This window comes from Frieseomelitta varia, unplaced genomic scaffold (genome assembly GCF_011392965.1).
Source record: "Frieseomelitta varia isolate USP_RPSP 00005682 unplaced genomic scaffold, Fvar_1.2 scaffold_608, whole genome shotgun sequence".
Lineage (NCBI taxonomy): Eukaryota > Metazoa > Arthropoda > Insecta > Hymenoptera > Apidae > Frieseomelitta > Frieseomelitta varia.
The window spans coordinates 15,193-35,672 of record NW_025110377.1 but is presented as its reverse complement, the minus strand read 5'-3'; the positions used below and the strand labels follow the sequence as shown (position 1 = coordinate 35,672).

The window sequence follows — 20,480 nt, the reverse complement described above, 5'->3', positions numbered from 1 at the left end:
CCAGGGGATGGAACTGTAGTGCTTGGTAAATCTCTAGCCCGCCCCCTTTTCAAAGCAACCCTCTGGAACCAGTGTCGTTCACCATTCTCGAACGCTTGCGTAATGGTCTCTGTTCCCATTGGAGACCCTCACCCTTAACCAGGTTGAGTGAAACACGATCGTTGGACAGGTGGTTGCGAAGGGGTGGAGCTTACAAACAACCCTCATGGTTTGCCTTGTTTCGCAGGGATTGAGAGTTGAACAGTATCGGAATTATCGACCGTTAAAGATGGACCAACTATTTGTTAGAAATTTTTCTTTTTTCTTTTTTAATGCCTCTCAGCTCTTTTGTCTCTTTCAATTTACTTTCTTTCTTTTTTTTTTGTTCATAGATGCAAAAGGTTCGTTTGTATTTGACACCCTGCAAATATAATGAAACGAATATGTAAGAATTGATTATCATTCGAATGTTCTTGAATTGAAAATCAGTCATCTGCTGGATGAATGGATTATTTTTACAATGAACTTTTTATCTATATTACAATGAACTCATCGGCCACGTTCTGTTGTAGTAAGCAAATTTACTTATTAACTTTCTGAGCGAATAAAATTGTACATGTTAGAGTTAATAGATTCTTTTATTTCCTTTCAGGAGTCACACTATGGCACGTGTGCTAAATGAAGTGCAATCACCTGGCAAAATTCTATTATCAACGTATTAAATGTAGCCAATGTGTGAAGATTGGTACTAAAATTTTTATGCTATTATATACTGTCGAGGAATATATATAATGTTCTTTAGGAACAGTATAAAAATACTTCACTTCTCATCAGATGTGAGTAAAGATATTTCATTACATACGTAACAACAAATGTAAAGATACAGATCATCCTACGATGACGATTTATTTACTTTAAAATCACGAAAGATACAATTTTCTGCAAGTTAGGATTACGATTTCTCTGTGTCCATTTCGAGACAAATTGCTTCATAAATTGAGCCCGTAATAGGATCACTCAAAAGACCATGACAAAGTCTCCTCAGAAGGGTAACATATTGTCAAACCGAGGGTGTGTTCCCCCCCGAATTAATTAAATAGATATTAGCCGATTCACTTGACGCTTAAGTTCTCCCTTTTCGGACACGTATAAACATCCAGCATGCTATCTGCGTGTCAAATCGCATTGTGTTCGCTTCAAGAGTTCAAAGGGTGCATAAAGTTATTAATATTCGGCCGCGAGCAAGCAGCTCTCTTATTAAGATCAATTTCTCTGTTCTTTTCGTTCTCTCGCTATTATAATAGAATTATTTTGTTATTGTTACATGTAAGGAATATCCCTTGTAATCTATTTTGTTTCGTTTTGAAGGATAATTCAGTCCCATTTTTTATTCTCTTGCGTTTCTCGAGAATTCAAAAATCGTTGTCAAGCATATTTATTAACTTTCTAGTCCCTTTTTAAACAAATCGAAGAATTATAAGACACGAAAAATATCTCTTGAAAGTAACGACAGTGGTGAGTATAAAAGAAATTGTTTCAAAAGAAATTGTTTATAAAAATTACTGAGCAATATACTAAATATCCATTTCTTAATTTTATTTCATACTTATACGTGCACCAAGTACCTGAAAAATGTCTCTTAATAAATGCGATAAAATACATGGACGAGAAATTAAATTAATTTATCTAACATATGACATATATCTTGTAGATTTGTATCCATTAACCGTGTCGGTGGATCTTTAATTCGAGTCTGGTAATATGCACTATATCCATAACTGCAAGCTGACGCTTTGGATCGATGCTCTGAGCGTCGGCGCTGAAATGCTTCATGGCTAAATTTCGAAGCTTTTCTAGAATGAAGGATATTCGATATAATGCCAAATCGACGAGCAATTCTTCTCACCGTTGAACCAACGCCGAGATAAAATCAGTTAGGTCAGTAAATTCCATTAAATAACGCCAGACACATACATTCTTGAATCCATACGTGTAAATGTAATAATAATATTTCTGAAATATTCTTAATTAATTGAAGAATAATTAATATTGTTAAAGGAGTTGCAATAAATTAAAAACTTCTTATGTTTTTCAATAATCTGCAACGTTTTTGTATTATGATTTATAGTATGAAAGCAGTATAATAATATGATATCATTTCAAATTTTCCTCATGTGCCGATCTGATCAAAAATAACTGACAAATATGTAGGATGACGTAAAGAGTGTCAAAAATCAGATTTGGGTTCATCCCCCTGCGGTGCACGTGTTCCTCTGTGATCTAATTCTGATGCGATTCTAACAATGGATACGCCTTCCGCAACAGGGTCACACCATTGACAGCAATTACGCAATTTCGTTACGGGGATACCCACCTTCTTCAATAGAACGTTGCACATAATACGGATTTATCACAGGGTTTTCGCAAGAATAGGGGAAAATTCGAGCAAAATCTCTCTCCTCCTGACATATCATGGTTCAGATTTCTAATGAACATACACACATATTTACGAAAAAATAACGATCAATGTGGATATAAATAAACAGATTATATATATATATATATACAAAATTATAAATAAATTCGAGTTATTGATTTGAAGAAACGATCAGATAAATAGATATATAAGTAATTTAACATAGAAAACATCTCAAAATTTGTGAAGCAAGTTAGAATAAAAGTTTAAGATAAATAGGGATAAACTATTTATTACAAAAACGTGTCGTTTTTTTACAGATAAAACTTCACACTAAATTATGTTATTCAGTTATATTATTCAGTTTGGTTGAAATATAGAATGTAAATATAAAATGTAAATAGGCGCCATTTTTTTGAATTCTTGTAAATATGCGTAGCACACGTGACCTCTTCTCGGACCAATCGCAGCCTCTGATTGATTTTGCTAACGATCATCTTTGAATTTTTCTTCAGTTTCCTCCGGTTGTGACTGAGTGACACTGCAATCACGAAAATATCGCTATTCGGCTATTTTTTATATATTATAGAACAAGTGCTATCATTCGGCTATTTTTTATATATTATAGAACAAGTGCGAAAAAAGTGTATATAAATAAAAAAAAAAAATAAATCTATTTCTTGTGCTGTCTAACTAAAATTCGTCAGTCCTTCGAGAAAAGACGTAAGTTGATTTGAAACCCAGCCAATCGTGTTCAATCTTGTATTTCATCGACTTCAGATTTTTCTCCTGTTTGTATGCTTTTAATTTGAAAACTTCTATACTTCTTTCTGTCTGTTTTTAAGTAAGTTGTTAACAACTATATAAACAACAAATTATATTCATTATATTTTTTTACAGAAACAATTTAAGTATTATCGATTTAAACAAGAATGCATTCTTCCTGGTCACATGGAGTTTCGAAAATTCACGGTTCTGTCTTAACATAGTACGGTAAGAAAACCCATTAAATTCTGATAAAAGTTTGCTAGTGAATTTACTACCAACTTGTAGGAATTTAGTTTTTTAGCGTTTGCATCGTGAAATTTTCAAACGTGGAATGAGACGAGTAATCCCCTTCTAATTCGATGTATACGATGGAACAATTTGTTATTGCAACTGTAAGTAATTATAAATAATACGGTATGGTGTCGACATATTTATTGATTGAGAGATAATGTCAGATAACATTGTAAATAAGATTAGATAAATTTAATTTTTAACCTTTCTTTATTGTACAGATATTTTATACATACATGTGCATTTGCCTTACACAGTTTTTTTTTTTTTTTTTTTTTTAACTTTTACGATGTCAGCGAATCCTAACAATTGCATTATCACACTGATATTAGCGACGGAGAATCACGTTGAGATTGACTTTCACTAGCAAATGCTTTATTTTAAAACAAAGTCACATACGTCGGAATGGAAATCGGCGTATGCCAAGCGGGAAAACATTTCAAACATTCTAAAACGCGGCGATTTCTTTGCGACATCTTACAAAATCTCTGCAAATTATTCAACATTCAACGCTATCATCTAATTGCTCGATACATAGAAAATTCGCCAGTTTTTTCGCTAAAATACATTTTACAAAATATTGCTTCCGAGACAACATTTAGGACAGCGCACAGTACAAGCTATTTAACTTTATTACGGCAAATAAAATTATTGTAAGCACATGTGCACGATATATACGTGATATTAGACGAAAATAATAATTAAACGTGACCTCATACATTCTTCTTCTCATGGAATATCAATTTTTTTTTTTTTTTTTTAATTGGCGTTAATCAGCAGATTTTCGAATTAATTGACGAAAATATTGCTTTTCTTTCAAGGCAGAAAAGATTGATGAAGAATAAGTCCCTAATCTTTTTCGGTACGTAATAAAGTTAAACGAGCGCGGTGATGATTTTACTGCGATACAATTACAAAGTTAATCAGAAGCATGATAAGTTTAATTAAAAGCAGCACCTTGCACGTTTGAGGCTAATATAAAACCACAGTTATCTATATAATTTTCAACTTGAATAGTTTCTTCAACGAGAGACACTCTAAAATTCATAAGAAAAATAGCGTATATATGTATATATCATCTGTTTTAACAGATTATTCTGCAAGGTATTTACATACGTAATAGGAAACGAATGTACTTTGTTACAGAACAGTTATTATTTAATCATTATAATTGGAGTTAATGTTTCATAATTCATAGCATTTATATTTGTATTTTTCTTTTTTTTTTTGGAGATAATAATGTTACATCACATCCTTGTAAAACAAAACAAAAATTAACATTAAAATTTAATAGCAGTACTTTTGAATGAATCTATAAAATGCTTTCATAAGTTAAAAAAATAATTTCGTGAGAAGTATATGTCGTTAGTATTAATAAAACTATGTTTATAAAATTAAAAAACAACAATACCATTTTAATATGAAAGGAACTTTTAAACTTCTTTGCTCTCGCGCATTTAGTTTTGCAAATGAGGTATATTTGGGTACTTGTTGAGTCGACTGCCGTGAGAGATTCATGTTTCATATATATGATTAATGAAAATCTTGTAATATATATCAAACTTTTTTGAGGTAGGTCTTTAACACATCTCTCTTCTTGACTCAAACACATTTTGCCTTAGCTCTAACATATTATTAACATTGCACATATATTATCTACAAAAATACTATTACACCATTACATACAAGCGTCAATTAAAAAATAATTTAATGTACATCACAATCTGATAAGTACACTATTGAACATGAAGGAATGTTATTAACGTTGCTCTGACTCTAATAATACTTCTATTTTGATAAACTGTTCATAACATGCATAATTCGTGTGTTCATATGTTCACGTTGAAAAAAATTTTTGTTACGCTATATGCGCTTTAAGTATTGCTAACGATCTCAACGAATGTGAAAAAGCAGACTACTAAATAATGTATGTGACATTGCGTTGAAAACTAAAAGGTAAAAAATTTTCATCTCGTGAAGTTTCATCAATCTTGTGAATATCTAACACAAATAACATGAACCTTGATTTATTCGTAATGTTAAACGGTTCAATGATTTTATATGAAATATCTTATTTGTTGTATTAAGGAGATGGATTTAACAAATAAACTCGGGTAATATTTTAAAAACGAATACTCTCAGAAATCGGGTTTCTCTTCCTTCTCGTCCTGAACGTTAAAACCTATTGTAACGCTGGAGTTACCTGTCATACTGCTTGCTACAGTCAAGATTGGCTCTTTCGATTTCATTTCTGAGCAAGAATCTTTTGATTCCATCATGCTCTGCTTCCAATTTTCCAAGTCTTCGTCCGACATATTTGAAAGTGAGCTTAACTTTGACGTACACTTGTAACTGTAATTTGTTTCAAGCTTTTGCGTTGAGGTTTTTGGCATAGAAACACTCTGAGATCGAGAGAAATTCTTCCTTTTACAACTGCTGAAGGAATGAAGCTTTTTCTGTTCCTGCGCAATCTCAGTACCGTCCTTGTTCTTCTGCATTCTTTCTGCATTGAAAGATTCAGTTTTCTGGAGGGTAGATGATCTTGTCTTGTCCACGTTATCTGTTTCTTTAATCCTCACATCTTCGTCTGTTATTTCCATGCTTTCGACAAGGAATCTAGAAGAGAATGCAAAATAAAATGATCAATCACATTTTGAAAACCTCGGGGCATAATTAATCTTTTTAACAAAGATTCACCTTCCAATTTTTTTGTAACTGCTGTTATTAGATTTTGTGCTTGGGTTTTCCTTCTGCTCAAATATTTGTTTCACATCCTGCTTCTTCTGCTCTTCAGTCTGTTTTAAAGTTATAGTATGATCTTCGTCATCATCCATATTATCAGCAGGAAGATCATCATTGGTACGCATTATCTTCTGTATATTGGAATTAAAACCAGCCCCGAAACCACAATTTCGTATTTGACCATCTTCGTTGCTATAGTAATCTGTATAGGATACGCTGCCGCGACCCTCTCTGTGCTCTTGATCTATATTTATGCAGAACTCGTTGAAGTCCACATCCAAACAGGGTGTTGTAGGAAACTTGGGACCCACGTTAAAGGCTTGTGCTCTGTAAAGAGTAAAAAAAAAAAAATGTACCTTTTAAATACGGTATAATCTCTTTTTTGGATCAGTCATTAGACGTTATACATTACCCATCATTGCTGATTAGGCTTATAGACATGCTGCATTCTCCTGTTGAAGTTGGTGCAGGGGATGAGGGTTCAGAAGAAAGAAATGATTGCGGTTCACTGCTCCACCCAGTACCTAATACATTGATACATTAATAATATATATATATATATATATATATACATATATATATATTTGTCGTTAATGCATGTAATTCCATTAATACCAAAATTCAAGTAACAATACGACTAAACAACACTCACTATTAGGACTAGTCGGTGACAGCTGATTCCTTATATCACAAGGCTCTCCGTCATTCGAAGGTTTATATTGTATGGGGGTTGGTGTGATGTACCTAAGAAGAAGGGGGCATCACTTTACGTATCTCCATCGGGAAGTGCAATCGTTAGAAAAATGCAGTTCAAAAGAAACAAGAAATAAGAAATAAAGTTAATGCTCTTGGCGAAAACGCTGGTAAATGAGAAAAAGGAAAGAAGAGAAGAGAAAACAAAAGAACCAAAAAAAAAAAAAGAAGAAGAAGAAAAGAAAAGAACTTAATACTCACAAGGGTGGTTTACTTAATTTCTTACGGTACCTGACAGCTTCCAAGTCGGAAGAGTGGTACTCGCGACTGATTCCTCCGATACTGAGATTTTGGTTAACCGATTCGTGAGTTGATCCAGCGGGGGAAGGGTATTTCGGTGGCGAGGAGGCGGGCGTTCGGAACAGAGGGGCGCTGGTCATCATTTCCAAGAATGAATCCAACTGACGTAACGACAACGCGTTGTGAAGTGTTTCCAACGGCCTTATCGGCGGCACACCACCAAAACCTTCTATCGCTAATGAGCAATGAAATTAAATTAGTTTCAGTTGCGTGTCCTAACGCCGAAAGAGAAAGACCAAGACCATTGTATTCTACTGAATACGAGCGAAGAAGGAAAGCAAAAGAAGAGACTCACCAGCAACAGCAGAGGCGTGCGGAGGTACCATGTCCTTGAGATTTGGCGCGCTGGAAGATCCGCTGATAACAGCCGTGCTGAACAAACTATTCGCTGAACCGGTCAGCTTCTTGTTGATACTGTAGCCCAACAGCTTGAAATAACTCATCTGTCCGGAGATACTGTGACGGTGGCGCCTTGCTGTGCAGGTAGGGTCAGGTTGAATGATCGAAGGTCGTGTGTCTGGAGATGAGAAGGATCGTTGAGGCTGGAGTCGGGACAACGGTTCACGTGGACTCTTGGAACGATGGTAACACTTGCGGGGGGTATCGTGATCATCGTGAACATCATTATCGTGCGCAGGGAGCATATGAGAAAGCGTACTACTACAATCTGGTGCGTATGGTACCAGGCTACCACCGTGCCACTGGAGATTCACATTGGGACAAGACCATCGTCCGTACATCGCTGAACAATCGACAGCTACGTCGTTCTCGTTTGGACAAACGGGATCGACGCGAGAGAAGATGTCGGGCCTCACGTTCGGACAGGATAAGCTTCTGAACGGTACACGTGTATCCCCAATTATATCACCGCTACTGGAATTTTCTCTCGCCACACTCTTATCGAACCTCCGCCACTTCTCTTTCTCCTTGCGATCGTGATCTCTCGGCTGTTGTATAATGATACAACGATCGAACCTCGATCCTAAACAAGGAGCAACGACACTCTGCCTCTCAGGAAACGTGGGGAATCTACTCTTTGGGCATACAAAGAATGAACCAGACTGATCTAATCCGGCGATTCCTCCGTGACTCCCACAGTTATTGTTAAAGGAGCGACAACAAACACGAGTGAGTCTGTCCGGTTGCAGGCTCGAGTAACAGGAACAATTGACGAACTTATGGGAGAGCGAGCGTGCGAAGTAGATGTCGAAGTTGAAACGCTCGACAGGCGGTAACTCCCTGCTCGTCAGGATCAACTCCGACACGTTACAATTATAACAAAGGCATTTGGGCACGTAAGGTGGCGACGAACGAGAACGTTCTCTCAGCTCGGTCTGTTCTACGAGTGTCATTACCTCTGGAGTTCTTTCGCACAGGGTTAATGAGAAGGGGGATCGATTCGGCCACGGCAGTATCGAGGAATCGGTCAACTCACCGCTCCGCTCGATTCCAGGGAGTATCATCTCCGAACGAGAACGTCCGTATTTCTTACTCTGAGAAATCAGCGGATCGAAATCATCGTCAGGCACGTCGGGCTCGTGATCTACATTAAAGAACGAAGAACAAATTATGGGGACCACGACGCTCGTCGCGTTCGACGTCGTCCGGTTGTTCGGCGAGATCAGGGGAGACGTGTGCAAGGTCACCAAAGGTGTCGAACACGAGACGGATGTTTCTAGCGAAGGAACCGGGAACTCCGGCGAACTGAAAGAGTGTGGCAGACCCAACTTTCCCGTAGGCACGTTCAGCGAAACCTGGCCAGATCTCTCTAAGTAGCGTTGCTCTGTACATGCGCGCGCGCGCGCGTGTGTGTGTGTGTGTGGGGGGGGGGGGGGAATTATACGTCGTTTGCATGCGAGTCATTTCGATAGACAAAGAGAAAAAGAGAGAAAAAAGAGGTGCAGTTAAAATGAACGTGTGGATAAACGATGTAACGTTGGGAGATTCAGAGGGTGCAGAGGAGGGAAAGAAAAGAAAAGAAACAGACGATTAAACGAACCCATCACCGAAAAGAAATTAAAAAGAACATTGGCAAGAACCTTTGGTCACGTCGTCGACGCTTGAGAAAATTAAAACTCGTTGAGAAGTCGTCTTATTGTCACTATTGTACATATAGTAATGTGATCTCATTGAAACTTATGCATAAAATTTGCAAAAATAAACGAGTGTGCCAATGACAAACATTTTTAAAAATGTCAATGAAATTACAAGAAACTTTTAGATTACTTCTTACTGTAACACAGTCGATGGACTTGTATTACAGTCTGTACTACAAAACAGAAATGCTAATATGTAGTTGGAGTTGAAGACGACGTTTTAAAGGAAAGATTCATTACCAATGGAGGAATAAAGTAACTGAAATACACTGGAAAAAAAGAATGACATATAGTTCAATTTACTTTATGCGTTTAGAAGACACAATTTTGGTTAATGTTATACACACCCATGGCACACGATAGCCATGCAACCAGTAAGCCAACCAAACAACAACAATGAACTTTGTTGACATTTGTCTAATGTGATTATGAGCTTATGCAACAATGACAATCGAAGATTGTAGCAAGTTAGTTGCTATGTTTCATACGTGAAATTGGCAGTATGCAACGAGTGATTATGAAATTTTTGATTGCCACATCAGAAGTTAATTTGTTCAAGTAGGAATATGAAAATTGAATTTCGTCTGTGCTTAGAATTTCTAACATCACTGAGGCGATAAAATAATATTTTAAAATTACGATAAAGAAGAAAGAAGAAGAAGAAAGGATAATAAAAATTTTATTATTTTTAGAGGAACAAAGAATTAAAATCAAATCAGAGATATTTTCCTTTAAAAAGAACTTCTACAGTTATATGAGAGAGAAAGTACATGTTCCACATTCATTCATATAGAAATAATAACTCTACAATAGAATATGTAATGTAATACGAACAGCAAACGAAATATAAAAGTGGATAATAGAAAATTAAAATGTTATGCAATTGCATATTGACAGGTATGTACATGTAAAAAAAAATTGCAACATGATTTTAGAAAATAACTAAGCACTAATTGATTGCGACTCTTAATGAAACAATGATACAGGAATGAAGGAATTAGGATGACGGCTGAATAAGTTACACTATTTGTCAATGTGTAACTCAAACAGTCGTTCGTAAATATTAGTTGGCTTCCACGCGCACAACTATCGCTGAGCAAAGAGTTATTTCAACTGAATTTCCCTATTCCCATTTAACATCATGTTCTTTTGTTAAATTCCATTAGTTTCAAGCTTCCACTTGTACATACAATATGATTTTAATTGTATATCTATCCAACGTCTAACATCTGTCCATCAAGTTGTCAAGATTTCTTTAGCAGGAACTTTACAGTTTTATATAATACTTGTAACAAAAACTGAACTTCGCTTGTACCATCTATTACACGTAGAACTGAATATAATACAAAAGAAAATACACAGAAAATAATGCGACATTAAGGATTAGGCATGATACTGACTGAAGACTATCTACAGAAAATTATATACGTGTACGTTCACTATTAATAGTAATAGTACGAGATAATGCTCCTTATAAAAAAAAAGTATCGCAGTACCAATAAATATAAGGGATGCTATGTATTTCATAGAAGAATTAAAAGATGCAAATCACAGTGATCAGCAGCTACGAAAATTACCATCTCAAAAGCGAAGAATAAATTAAACAGTCAACTGAATAGCCAATTTTCCTATGAAAATGGAATGTAACTAAATAAAAAGAAGAAAAGAAAAAATATTATAAATATCTTTGTATGATGCTACGGTATATCGAAACTTTAAATGCTTTAAAAATCCTGCAACAATCATCTATGATCAGACAATGCATTATAACCTGCTGAAGTTATTACAGCGACTGACATACCTTCTTTGTTGACCGCGTCCAAGCTCTGATACTGCAGCTTGTCCGCAGCTATAAAAAAAAGACACGAAAAACACCAGATTTTCTGGTTAAATCTGAATGTTAGCTGTACAAGTTACCCAAGAAGAAAAATTTCATTAATGAAATATTAAGTGTATGCTATTCTTACAATACACTACTGGATCTTTAGCAACGTATTGCTAAGTTTACCCAAATCACTATTTACAAATGTTTTTCGTAATTGTTTTTGTTAGAATTCACTTACATGCACAATTACAGACTATAACTGCGAACTTATTGTTATATATATCTACATCAATGTTAACTATATTATACTCATATTAACTCACCTTTCTCGGACTTGTCCTGTCTCTGATAATCATAGCTGCGTGCACGTGGTTCAACAATTGTACTTCTCTCGGCGTCACGTCGTTGGCGTTGACTCGCAGCTAACTGACTACCTAATCTCGCCGCTTCGTGACCAGCCACAGTTCTAGCACTAAATTTTGCGTCATATCTTATATAGAAGACTACTGATTAATTTAATCCGTAAAAAAGGGGACTCATTGAAAACTCAAAACTATGTACCTTATTGGAATGGGCGCGGAGCTTTGCAAAAATCCACTATCAAACGGTTCGTCCATCATGTTAGGATGTAGATCCATCATATCAACTGCTCTACTGGTTGTTGGACTATCCATTGCATCTACAGTATCTGACTCTATCGTTGGCGGAGGTGTTTCCTGAATGTTAAATAAAAAATGCTAATTTATCTGCACTCCCTTTTGAGTATAAAACATTTATACATACAGATTGTAATGGAGGATTCATGAAATCATCTTCCAGAATACCCAACTCTACATCCTCTTCTTCTATTCGAGTGCTGCATTGTGAAATGGTATCTTGAGCAGAACCACCACTTTCACCCTGAAAATATAAAACACGTATATCCCTAAATAACTCTATTACGGATAAAAGAACTAGCCACAGGATTTACTTACTACGTTGTGACTACTCTCGTTGCGTGAATGGGGTCTAAAACCTGGCCCTGGCGGCAAATTCTTTTGCACGCAACAGTTTACACCAGGACTAAAATGTAATTCAACGTGAAAACGTTCTTCGCTGCTAGGATCTTTCGTTGGATCTTCGTATAACATAACTACAATTTGAGACATGTAATTTAATTCAGAGACCATACTAACGTATTCCATAGCCCGACGCCATTGCTCATCTTTTACTACCTGTAGTATAATTAATACATTAGAATTCATTACACATTACATAAAACACATACATGTAAGATGCATACATCAAGTAAACCACCATAACGTAAAACAGTTAGCAAAGAATGCACATGGCTTTCACTTGTAAAATAAAGTCTTGTGCGTACGTGTCGACCAGGACTAGACACTCCATGGGAATATCTGAAATTTTTTTATAATATTAACAATCGTACAATGCATTTACATCATACATATATATACATAATAATTATAATATATAATAATTATATATATACACAAAATATTTACCTCGGATTGAGTCTATTAACTGTTTCTTCTCCAGATTCTTCAATATTTCTTTGCAAATCTGCTCTTATCTTTTTCAAAAGAGGAGTACAAATACCTTGGCCTATGGTGAGCTTCTCCTGCACCGTTAATCCGTACTCCTACAAATATACAAAATTAAATTCTCTTCCTAAAAAGATAAAATCTATTCACTTGTGGCATTATCTCACCTGCGGTATCACTATATCTGCCAGGTACTTGGAATAAATGTACAATTCTTCCGCGTGTTCGAATTGCAACGTGTGGTTATTATGTTGCAAATCATACTTTATACAATCATAAATATCCGGAATTTTTGATATGTCGAATCTTTTGTTTTTAGTACAGAAGTCTTTTTCTATCTTTCCCCATCGTCGACCCATTAATTCCCACGTTTCACCGTGATAAAGAATTGCATCTAAATATATTAGATAAATAAGCATAATTTCACAATATGGTTATATATATGAAATCATACCTTTGGTTTTGGGATCATCTTTTTTAATACGGACAATGTCCATTAATTTCTGAATCAAAGTATGAACATGTTGACAGCAACGAACAGGGTTTTTAACGAAATCCATTGCTGCGTTGATGCTCAATGCGTTTCCAGGATTTATCTGTTCTCTATCTTCACGTGTAAACTCTCGGTCTTGTTGTAATAATTCATGTAGTCGTGTTTTTACCCTGTAAAAGTATATCGTCAAAATGCACTTGAAATGTACAACAATGATACTTGCATAAATTGCCTTACATGTTTTGGTATTTACTGCTATCACAATCGTTGTCCAATAGACCATTAGTATTAGCACTTTTCACCATCTGAACCAATATAGGCGTTAATTCACCTTCCAATGCGAGTAAACCTTTTGCAAAAGCTGCAGCGGTCATTTGAACCCTTCCTTCGTCACTTGCATAAATCTTTAAGTCATGTCGAAATGTTGAATGAAGTCTAAGTAGCCCTAAACCTTGTGCACCAGCATAGTCACCTATATATACACAAAAATACTTTAGAAAAATGTAAATACAAAGCGTATCTTCCATTTTTAATAGACATAAAATAAGTATATATGAGATTTCACTGGATGATCTATGTTCTGATAAAAAAATAATCATAAAAGATTACTATAAAAATTCATCGTATGTCAATTTAATTATCTAATACGTATCAATATCTAAACAAATCTAATCAGATGTATATACATTAAGCATATTTAAGACATTTATGTTCATTTCCTTATTAATAATCTGAACAATACCGTAGAAATTATTTTATTTATTTTCGACTTTCTTAAGATGAAAATGCTTATGACAGACTGTTTATGACAAAAAATAGAACGATATATATAAATTTACAATACATGTGTGTGTACAGGTGTATGTATATGTCCTTTAGGCATGATATTACATGAATGACGAGATATATGAAACCTACTGAAAAAAGAAGATAAAACATATATAAACATTTAAGGCCACAAAATAGATAAAGAGCAACTACCATTGAACTATCATTGCAATAAAGTGGAATACATTGAATTAGCATAGAAATAGCATTTTCTTTTACGTTTTAACAGCTTTTGAGCCGTTCTAACAGATTAATCTATAAGTATCTGTATGATGATTTTCTAACAAAGACTTGATTATCACTTTCTTACTATTTCTATGCATATATAGCACAATCTACGTATAACTACAAAAAAGCGTTGATTCAGAATAAAAAGTTACCGTGGTTTGGTAACATCTCTGAGTCTTCCTCTGAAATAATATTTGAAATTATCTATGAATCAAAGATCCTTGTAACAATTGAAAGATTTTCGTAAAATTTTTGATATTTATCTACTCTTTAATCAAATATTAAACGATCATCAATAGTCTAATTAAAAGCCTGAAATTTACCATCCATTTGCCTTCACATTTTTATTTTTAAATAAAAAGTGAATTAACATATCCAATGCCTAATACATACACGAGTTTTACTTCGGTTAAATTATATTGTGCAAGATAAATAGCAAAATGTATTTATGCATACGCTCAATTGAGCAGTCCAGACAAATAATAAGTCCAGCCGGAGTTCAGCCAACATATGAAACTCATTAAATAAATAATGATCATTAATAATCATTATATAAATTAACTTAGGAATGAGCATGATAAGCGTATGAACATAAGATACGAACCACTAAGGTGTCTACCTTGACCACCGGGATACATGCAGCGAAATATTCTTCCCAATTCCTCTGCCTGAATACGGCCGGCTGGTGTTAATTCTCCACCCCATTTCAATATCAAAACAAGGGAAGGCTCTCCAAGTCGATCTGATAAAAATATATTATTTATAAATAACATATATCTATATTTCATGAATATATTATTCTATGCTTTATACCATCATCTGATGAGCTTCCTCTGGGTCGTCCCCTTGGTTGATACTTCATTTGCACCTTGCGATTTATCCCTGAAAAATGGCCATACCTGCAAAATATAACGTGATCGAAGTTAGATTGGTTAAAATGAAAATTATATATTAAATGAAGATTATGTATATTAAAAATTCACATTTCTAAGACGCTTTTCAATTGTTCTAATTTTCCCTGTTTCTCTTCCAATTCAGGCCCAGCAGCGCGATGTTGTATTTCAGCTAATAAACTACGTGCAGTATCCAATATTTCTTGCAATTGCTTAGGCCTTTTCAATTTAATGTGACCGTGTTTATAACCGTCGTATTTTGCAAATATCTCGAAGAATCTATATGGAATAAGATGAATAAAATATTATTTTTCGATAGCATAATATATCTACTTAAAAAAGATATACCTACTTCGGATGACGGACTTCCACTTTCATTTTCTGTTTTGGTGTTCGATCTCCGTGTCTTATAACAGCAACTACGCATCGTAATTCCATCCTGAGATAAATAAATAAATAGTCATGGGATCAAAAGATAGTATTAAAAATATTAACATAAAAGTAAACTCTATTTACATTTTCCCAAATGTAGTAGGCACAATAGGTGGATCGTCTAATTGAAAAGGAACGCTCCATGGTATATGCAAAGTAGGTGCCAACTCTCTTAAAATCATATTTCCCAAAATCTTCGCACAGTCATCATAATATTTGTTAGAATTCTTTACAAAGCTAAAACCATTTACATCGCACACAAATGACTGGCCATTTGCTCTAAAATATTACGATAGATCAGTATAATAAAAAATAGATTATTACTTCCTTCAAATTTCAAGTTTGATTTCAAGTAAAACAATACCTAAGTAAATCAAAACCGCAAACTGTTTGTTTGAAGGCTAAGCAGACTTTTCTACTAATTAACTTCTCAGCGTTACTTAGTATAACCGGATAGCGAATTTCTTTTCCCTCCGAGTCTCTTTCAACTTTACCGTCCAATGCAGGACTTTTTCTTGCTTCTGCGTGAGCATAATCTGGACCTACAGTATAAACCTTAACATCTGTACCATCTGTTGGCATAAAATCTTCGTAGATGTAAGAACCAGTCTTACGAACTCGAGATTCTGGTGAATATACGCTACTACGACTTCCAATCTGTAATATTACAAATAGAAATTTAACTATTTAGAATGAAAAAGATTCAATTTCAAAGTTGAATTTATCGCGTACCTTCCTAAATAATCTTTGGCTGCCTCCGCCTGCAGATGTAGGGTAATAAATATAAATATTATGATCCTCTGCAGATACAGGTTTCTCCACGAATGGTTTATTAAATGTAACACCATTGACTTCTACATGATCTTCTGATTCCACCAATTCGTGATCTGAAATGAATTTTTTGTTATAAATCTCCAACAACATAAAATTGAATTAATATAAATAATGAATGTTATGTACGTTTTGGGTCAGATGAATCTCTATCTAGGACAGCATATCTTGGGATTTCAATACCTTCACTCTCTAAGATAGCATATACTCTTCTACGATCCTATCAAACATATTGATGTTATATAAAAAAAATAATATTTGATAAAACATTTGTTATAAATTACATACCTGAATATCATATTGCATTGGTAGGTTATTGATGATGAAAGGATTTCTAAGATTAGCATAATTTATAGCTTTATCAAGGGGAAAACCTTTACTATGGAAACTTATTAAACAATCAACAACTGGCCAATCTTCTACAGACTCCTGTAAATATATATGCCTTCATACTTAGAACTAAAAAATTTTCTATCTTGTAGTAATATTACCTTCAAAATAACTTCTTCAGGAAACACTACAATCTTAATGTATTCAAATTCTTCTAATCTTGTTAAAATCTCTTTCATTGGTTTACTCTGTGACTTTTTTGCCATCGCACAGATTCCAACCAAAACTTGCTTCCCTTCTCCTTCCAAATCACTTCCACCCATGCATCCATCATCATTGCTACACCCGTCCGACAGTTCGGCCTAAACGAAAATTCAATTATAAAGAGTCTGTGATATATTGTCATTTTATATACTCACCTTATATCATATGAAAAAAAGTTAGTAATAGTAAGAAAAATAAAATTCTAAAAGTGTGTGAAATTTTCACTTGTGTGCAAGAAATTAATAAAATGTTTATTAATAATTGTGTTAAATGTTGCTCACCCAGTACATTTTTAAGGAGGATAAAAAGCCAAGTCTATCAAGAGATTGTTTAGAATAGTGCTCATACAATCTCGATCTATTATTCATTCCTAGATGATTACAATTAAATGTAAAAAAAAAAAACCACATGCATTATTTGTTTACATAAACAAGAAAATATAAATTCAATACTAAATACATGATTTTTACAAATATATTGTATGTCTGGGTGACAAAAAAAAATTTTTTTTGTCATGTTATATTTGTCATATTGTTTGTCATTCTATATTTTACAACAATAAAAAGTTATATTCAATAACATATTTATAGAATTGCCAACAGCTTTAAATGTGTTAAAAAAAGTACATATTACATACAAAACAATCATCACAGTAGCACTCCATATCCAGATTTATGTCTTCAATATTAAAAACAAATAGAAAATTACTTTTACTATATTATAGTACCATTTTTCTAGAAGCCAGTAATCTTTCAATTATGTCCCTTTTACACAACAGTAGTTTCCTCACTTTGGAAATATACACTCACAATACTATTATTTAAATAATAAATTTAATTTCTATTATACTTTTTAAAATAATTTTAAATTTATATACCCCATATTTTAAATGTAAAATAAGCAAGTAATTAATTAAAATGTATTTTAACAATAAAATACAAAATATTTATATTTCACTTATTAAAAATATCATGAACATTATGAATAGAAACATCTACTAGCTTCTAACTACTTAGAACAATTGTGTACTGAACTGAAATTAAATAAAAGCAGACTAATAGAGTACTCTTTGTTTGAAGATAAGAAAGAACTATATCTCTAAAAAAATATGACTTATATAGTTTATCTTGAAACAAGGAAGCTTTTCCTGTATAAAAAGTAAGTGCTATAATGATTGTATATATATTTAAATAAATAGAAATGTTATGCAAATAATTTTTTAATCTTTTGCGTTAAATGTTATGAATCTACTAATAGGCTACAATTAAAAAATTAATAGTAAGAAACTCTACCATCATTTGCCAATATGGTTCTGCTTCATTATCACAATCAAAGATATAAACATCAGGAATTACGGTAGATGATAAAGAATTTGCATTTTCCATTATGGATTTAATTTCAAAATACCATAAAAAACTAATTGCATAATTACATACAATGACAGCCTTAATATTAATGGTTTGATATCATTAATATTAATATTTGTTAAAATAATTTTAATCACTTCAACAATTGATCTTTTCACGATATGTCTAATTCAGATTTATAATCATTAAATATTAATTCATCAATTCATGAAACTGATATACTGATTATTAACACATAACATGAAATTTATATGTTACATATGCAACTACACAGTCAAGTACAAAATGCATTTAACAAGTTTCATAGCTATTTATTTTTAGACTACTACAGTATTAAAGTCTTCATGAGTCATCAAGTTATTTAAAAGTAGTTTGTAGCACTGATACTTAAATAATGAATTCATTAATTTACACTTAGTGAAATATATTATTAGAAATAAACAAAATCATTGAAAATTACAACTGTCATTTCAAGTATGTGTCACAAAAAAAAGAAATATACATATATGACAAATACAGGTACTGTATAGTATTGTATAGAACAATAATTTTGTTAAATAAAGCAGTTTCCTAACCTTTGTCATATAATGTTTACTAATTTAAAATAGGCTAAAATTAGTACATACACATACAATGTACTTTTTTCATCACAATACTCTTTTCATTCATCTCCATATCTTATTTTTTTCATTTTCTAACTTAATCATATCATTTGCAGCAATTAATTCAATTTTAAAAAATCTTGAGAGCATATAATCAAATTAAGATACAAAATGAAAATTAAAATATAAATTTGTATTTTATGTTATTGATAAACTTACGATTTACTAGTAAAAGTACTTTTTCGTTACATATTATGGGAAGAACAAAACTTACTCTTTTTGATGAACGATATATAGAAGAAGCAACAGGACCCACGAGGGTTGGTTGTACAGAACTTAAGTCTCCTACATAGAAAATTGGTCGACTGGCACTCCGTAGACCCTATTGATTAATTATTATCAAACTAAAGTTCATGTTCTTTTTTCTTGATTAATATAGAAACTTACTTTAACTTAAAAACGTACTTAGATTCTTTAACAAGATTATTGTATTATTATGCAAAGTAACTTGAGAATTAAATAAATTTTAAAGTTAATAAAATAAAAGAAAACTTATATTAAATTTCTTCTGTGAAAAATCTATTTTAGAATTAGCAAAGAACCAATGGCTACAAAATTATTCAAAGTAACATTAGGTGTTTCACAGAAATAAAGAATATCTCTGTTTACCTGATAACCATGTTCCAATTCAGTGTAAGACATGACAGAATGGGTTTCATTGAGGAAACAAGAACAGTTTCAACTTGAATTCAGAGAGTTCGCCGTGCCCTGAAATGATTGTTGCCAAGTGTAAACAAAACATTTAAACAGTAATCATTGCTCAAAAATTTGAATTGAATTATTCTCATAACAAAGAACCTTTCGATAGACAATGATAATTGCATAATTACATTTTGAGTAATTCTCGAATTCAAGAGTGATAAACGTTATCATATACTATCAGTCGATTCGTTTAAATTTATACATATTCATTACTTACATTCAATGAAAATATAGCCAAAAGCGTAAGATAACCTCGACGATGATATTTCCGTGTCTTTTACAGTAATTCGAATCTAATCAATCCGCTAATAAAATTATATCGGCACAATCATCGTTTAAAATAAACAACGCTAAGTGAAATGAATTTTAGACGATGCTGCGAATATGTTGTGACTTGTTTCGCTTCCTCCTCTTGTCGATGTAACGTCGACAACTTTAATTAAACTCACCAATCCCAGCCTCGAATTAGCTTAAGGACTCGATGCTAAGGACGACAGTGCATAACCGACATAACAATATCGTATTTCTAGTTAATTAAATATCCTTCGCTTTAATATCTTTCAATTTTCAGACATCTTGTCAAACTTGAATCTCGATCTCTCGTATCGTTCGAAAATCGCGTTCTAAAACACGCGCAAATCGATATTGCATCATTGAACGTAAACAGAAAAAAAAAAAAAAAACAATGTATTGCAGAAGATCGTAGCTCGAAGTTGTTAAAAAGAGGGATATATAA

At 33.2% G+C, this 20,480-nt stretch overlaps 1 protein-coding gene and 1 long non-coding RNA gene across 27 annotated transcripts; one reads left to right on the top strand and one right to left on the bottom strand.

Annotated features, from left to right (window-relative positions):
- Positions 1-17: 17 nt before the first annotated feature.
- Positions 18-3,588, top strand: LOC122534529. Its single transcript, XR_006307919.1, has 6 exons — positions 18-283; positions 372-550; positions 632-712; positions 782-815; positions 1,691-1,917; positions 3,296-3,588. It is a non-coding gene; the product is annotated as an uncharacterized LOC122534529 (long non-coding RNA).
- Positions 2,607-20,361, bottom strand: LOC122534523 (inositol hexakisphosphate and diphosphoinositol-pentakisphosphate kinase 2). 26 transcript variants are annotated; one of them, XM_043665253.1, is made up of 32 exons: positions 19,962-20,361; positions 19,652-19,750; positions 19,257-19,364; positions 16,911-17,111; positions 16,708-16,848; positions 16,549-16,639; positions 16,321-16,475; positions 15,953-16,245; positions 15,673-15,867; positions 15,509-15,595; positions 15,247-15,435; positions 15,077-15,162; positions 14,868-15,005; positions 14,416-14,445; positions 13,445-13,679; positions 13,169-13,377; positions 12,882-13,108; positions 12,676-12,812; positions 12,453-12,567; positions 12,145-12,384; positions 11,954-12,070; positions 11,732-11,886; positions 11,494-11,660; positions 11,147-11,194; positions 8,685-9,032; positions 7,545-7,724; positions 7,151-7,424; positions 6,849-6,940; positions 6,609-6,720; positions 6,152-6,523; positions 5,658-6,070; positions 2,737-2,936 (listed from the first exon to the last, which is right to left on the bottom strand). In XM_043665253.1, the coding sequence occupies exons 2-32, from the start codon at positions 19,682-19,684 to the stop codon at positions 2,752-2,754; spliced, it is 5,373 nt and encodes a 1,790-aa protein (XP_043521188.1). In that variant the 5' UTR covers positions 19,685-19,750; positions 19,962-20,361; the 3' UTR covers positions 2,737-2,751. The 26 variants fall into 26 exon arrangements, with proteins under 26 accessions (XP_043521180.1, XP_043521181.1, XP_043521179.1 ...); XM_043665235.1 differs by having other exon boundaries at positions 2,608-2,936; positions 7,545-9,032; XM_043665236.1 differs by having other exon boundaries at positions 2,608-2,936; positions 7,545-9,032; positions 20,194-20,361.
- Positions 20,362-20,480: the final 119 nt, after the last annotated feature.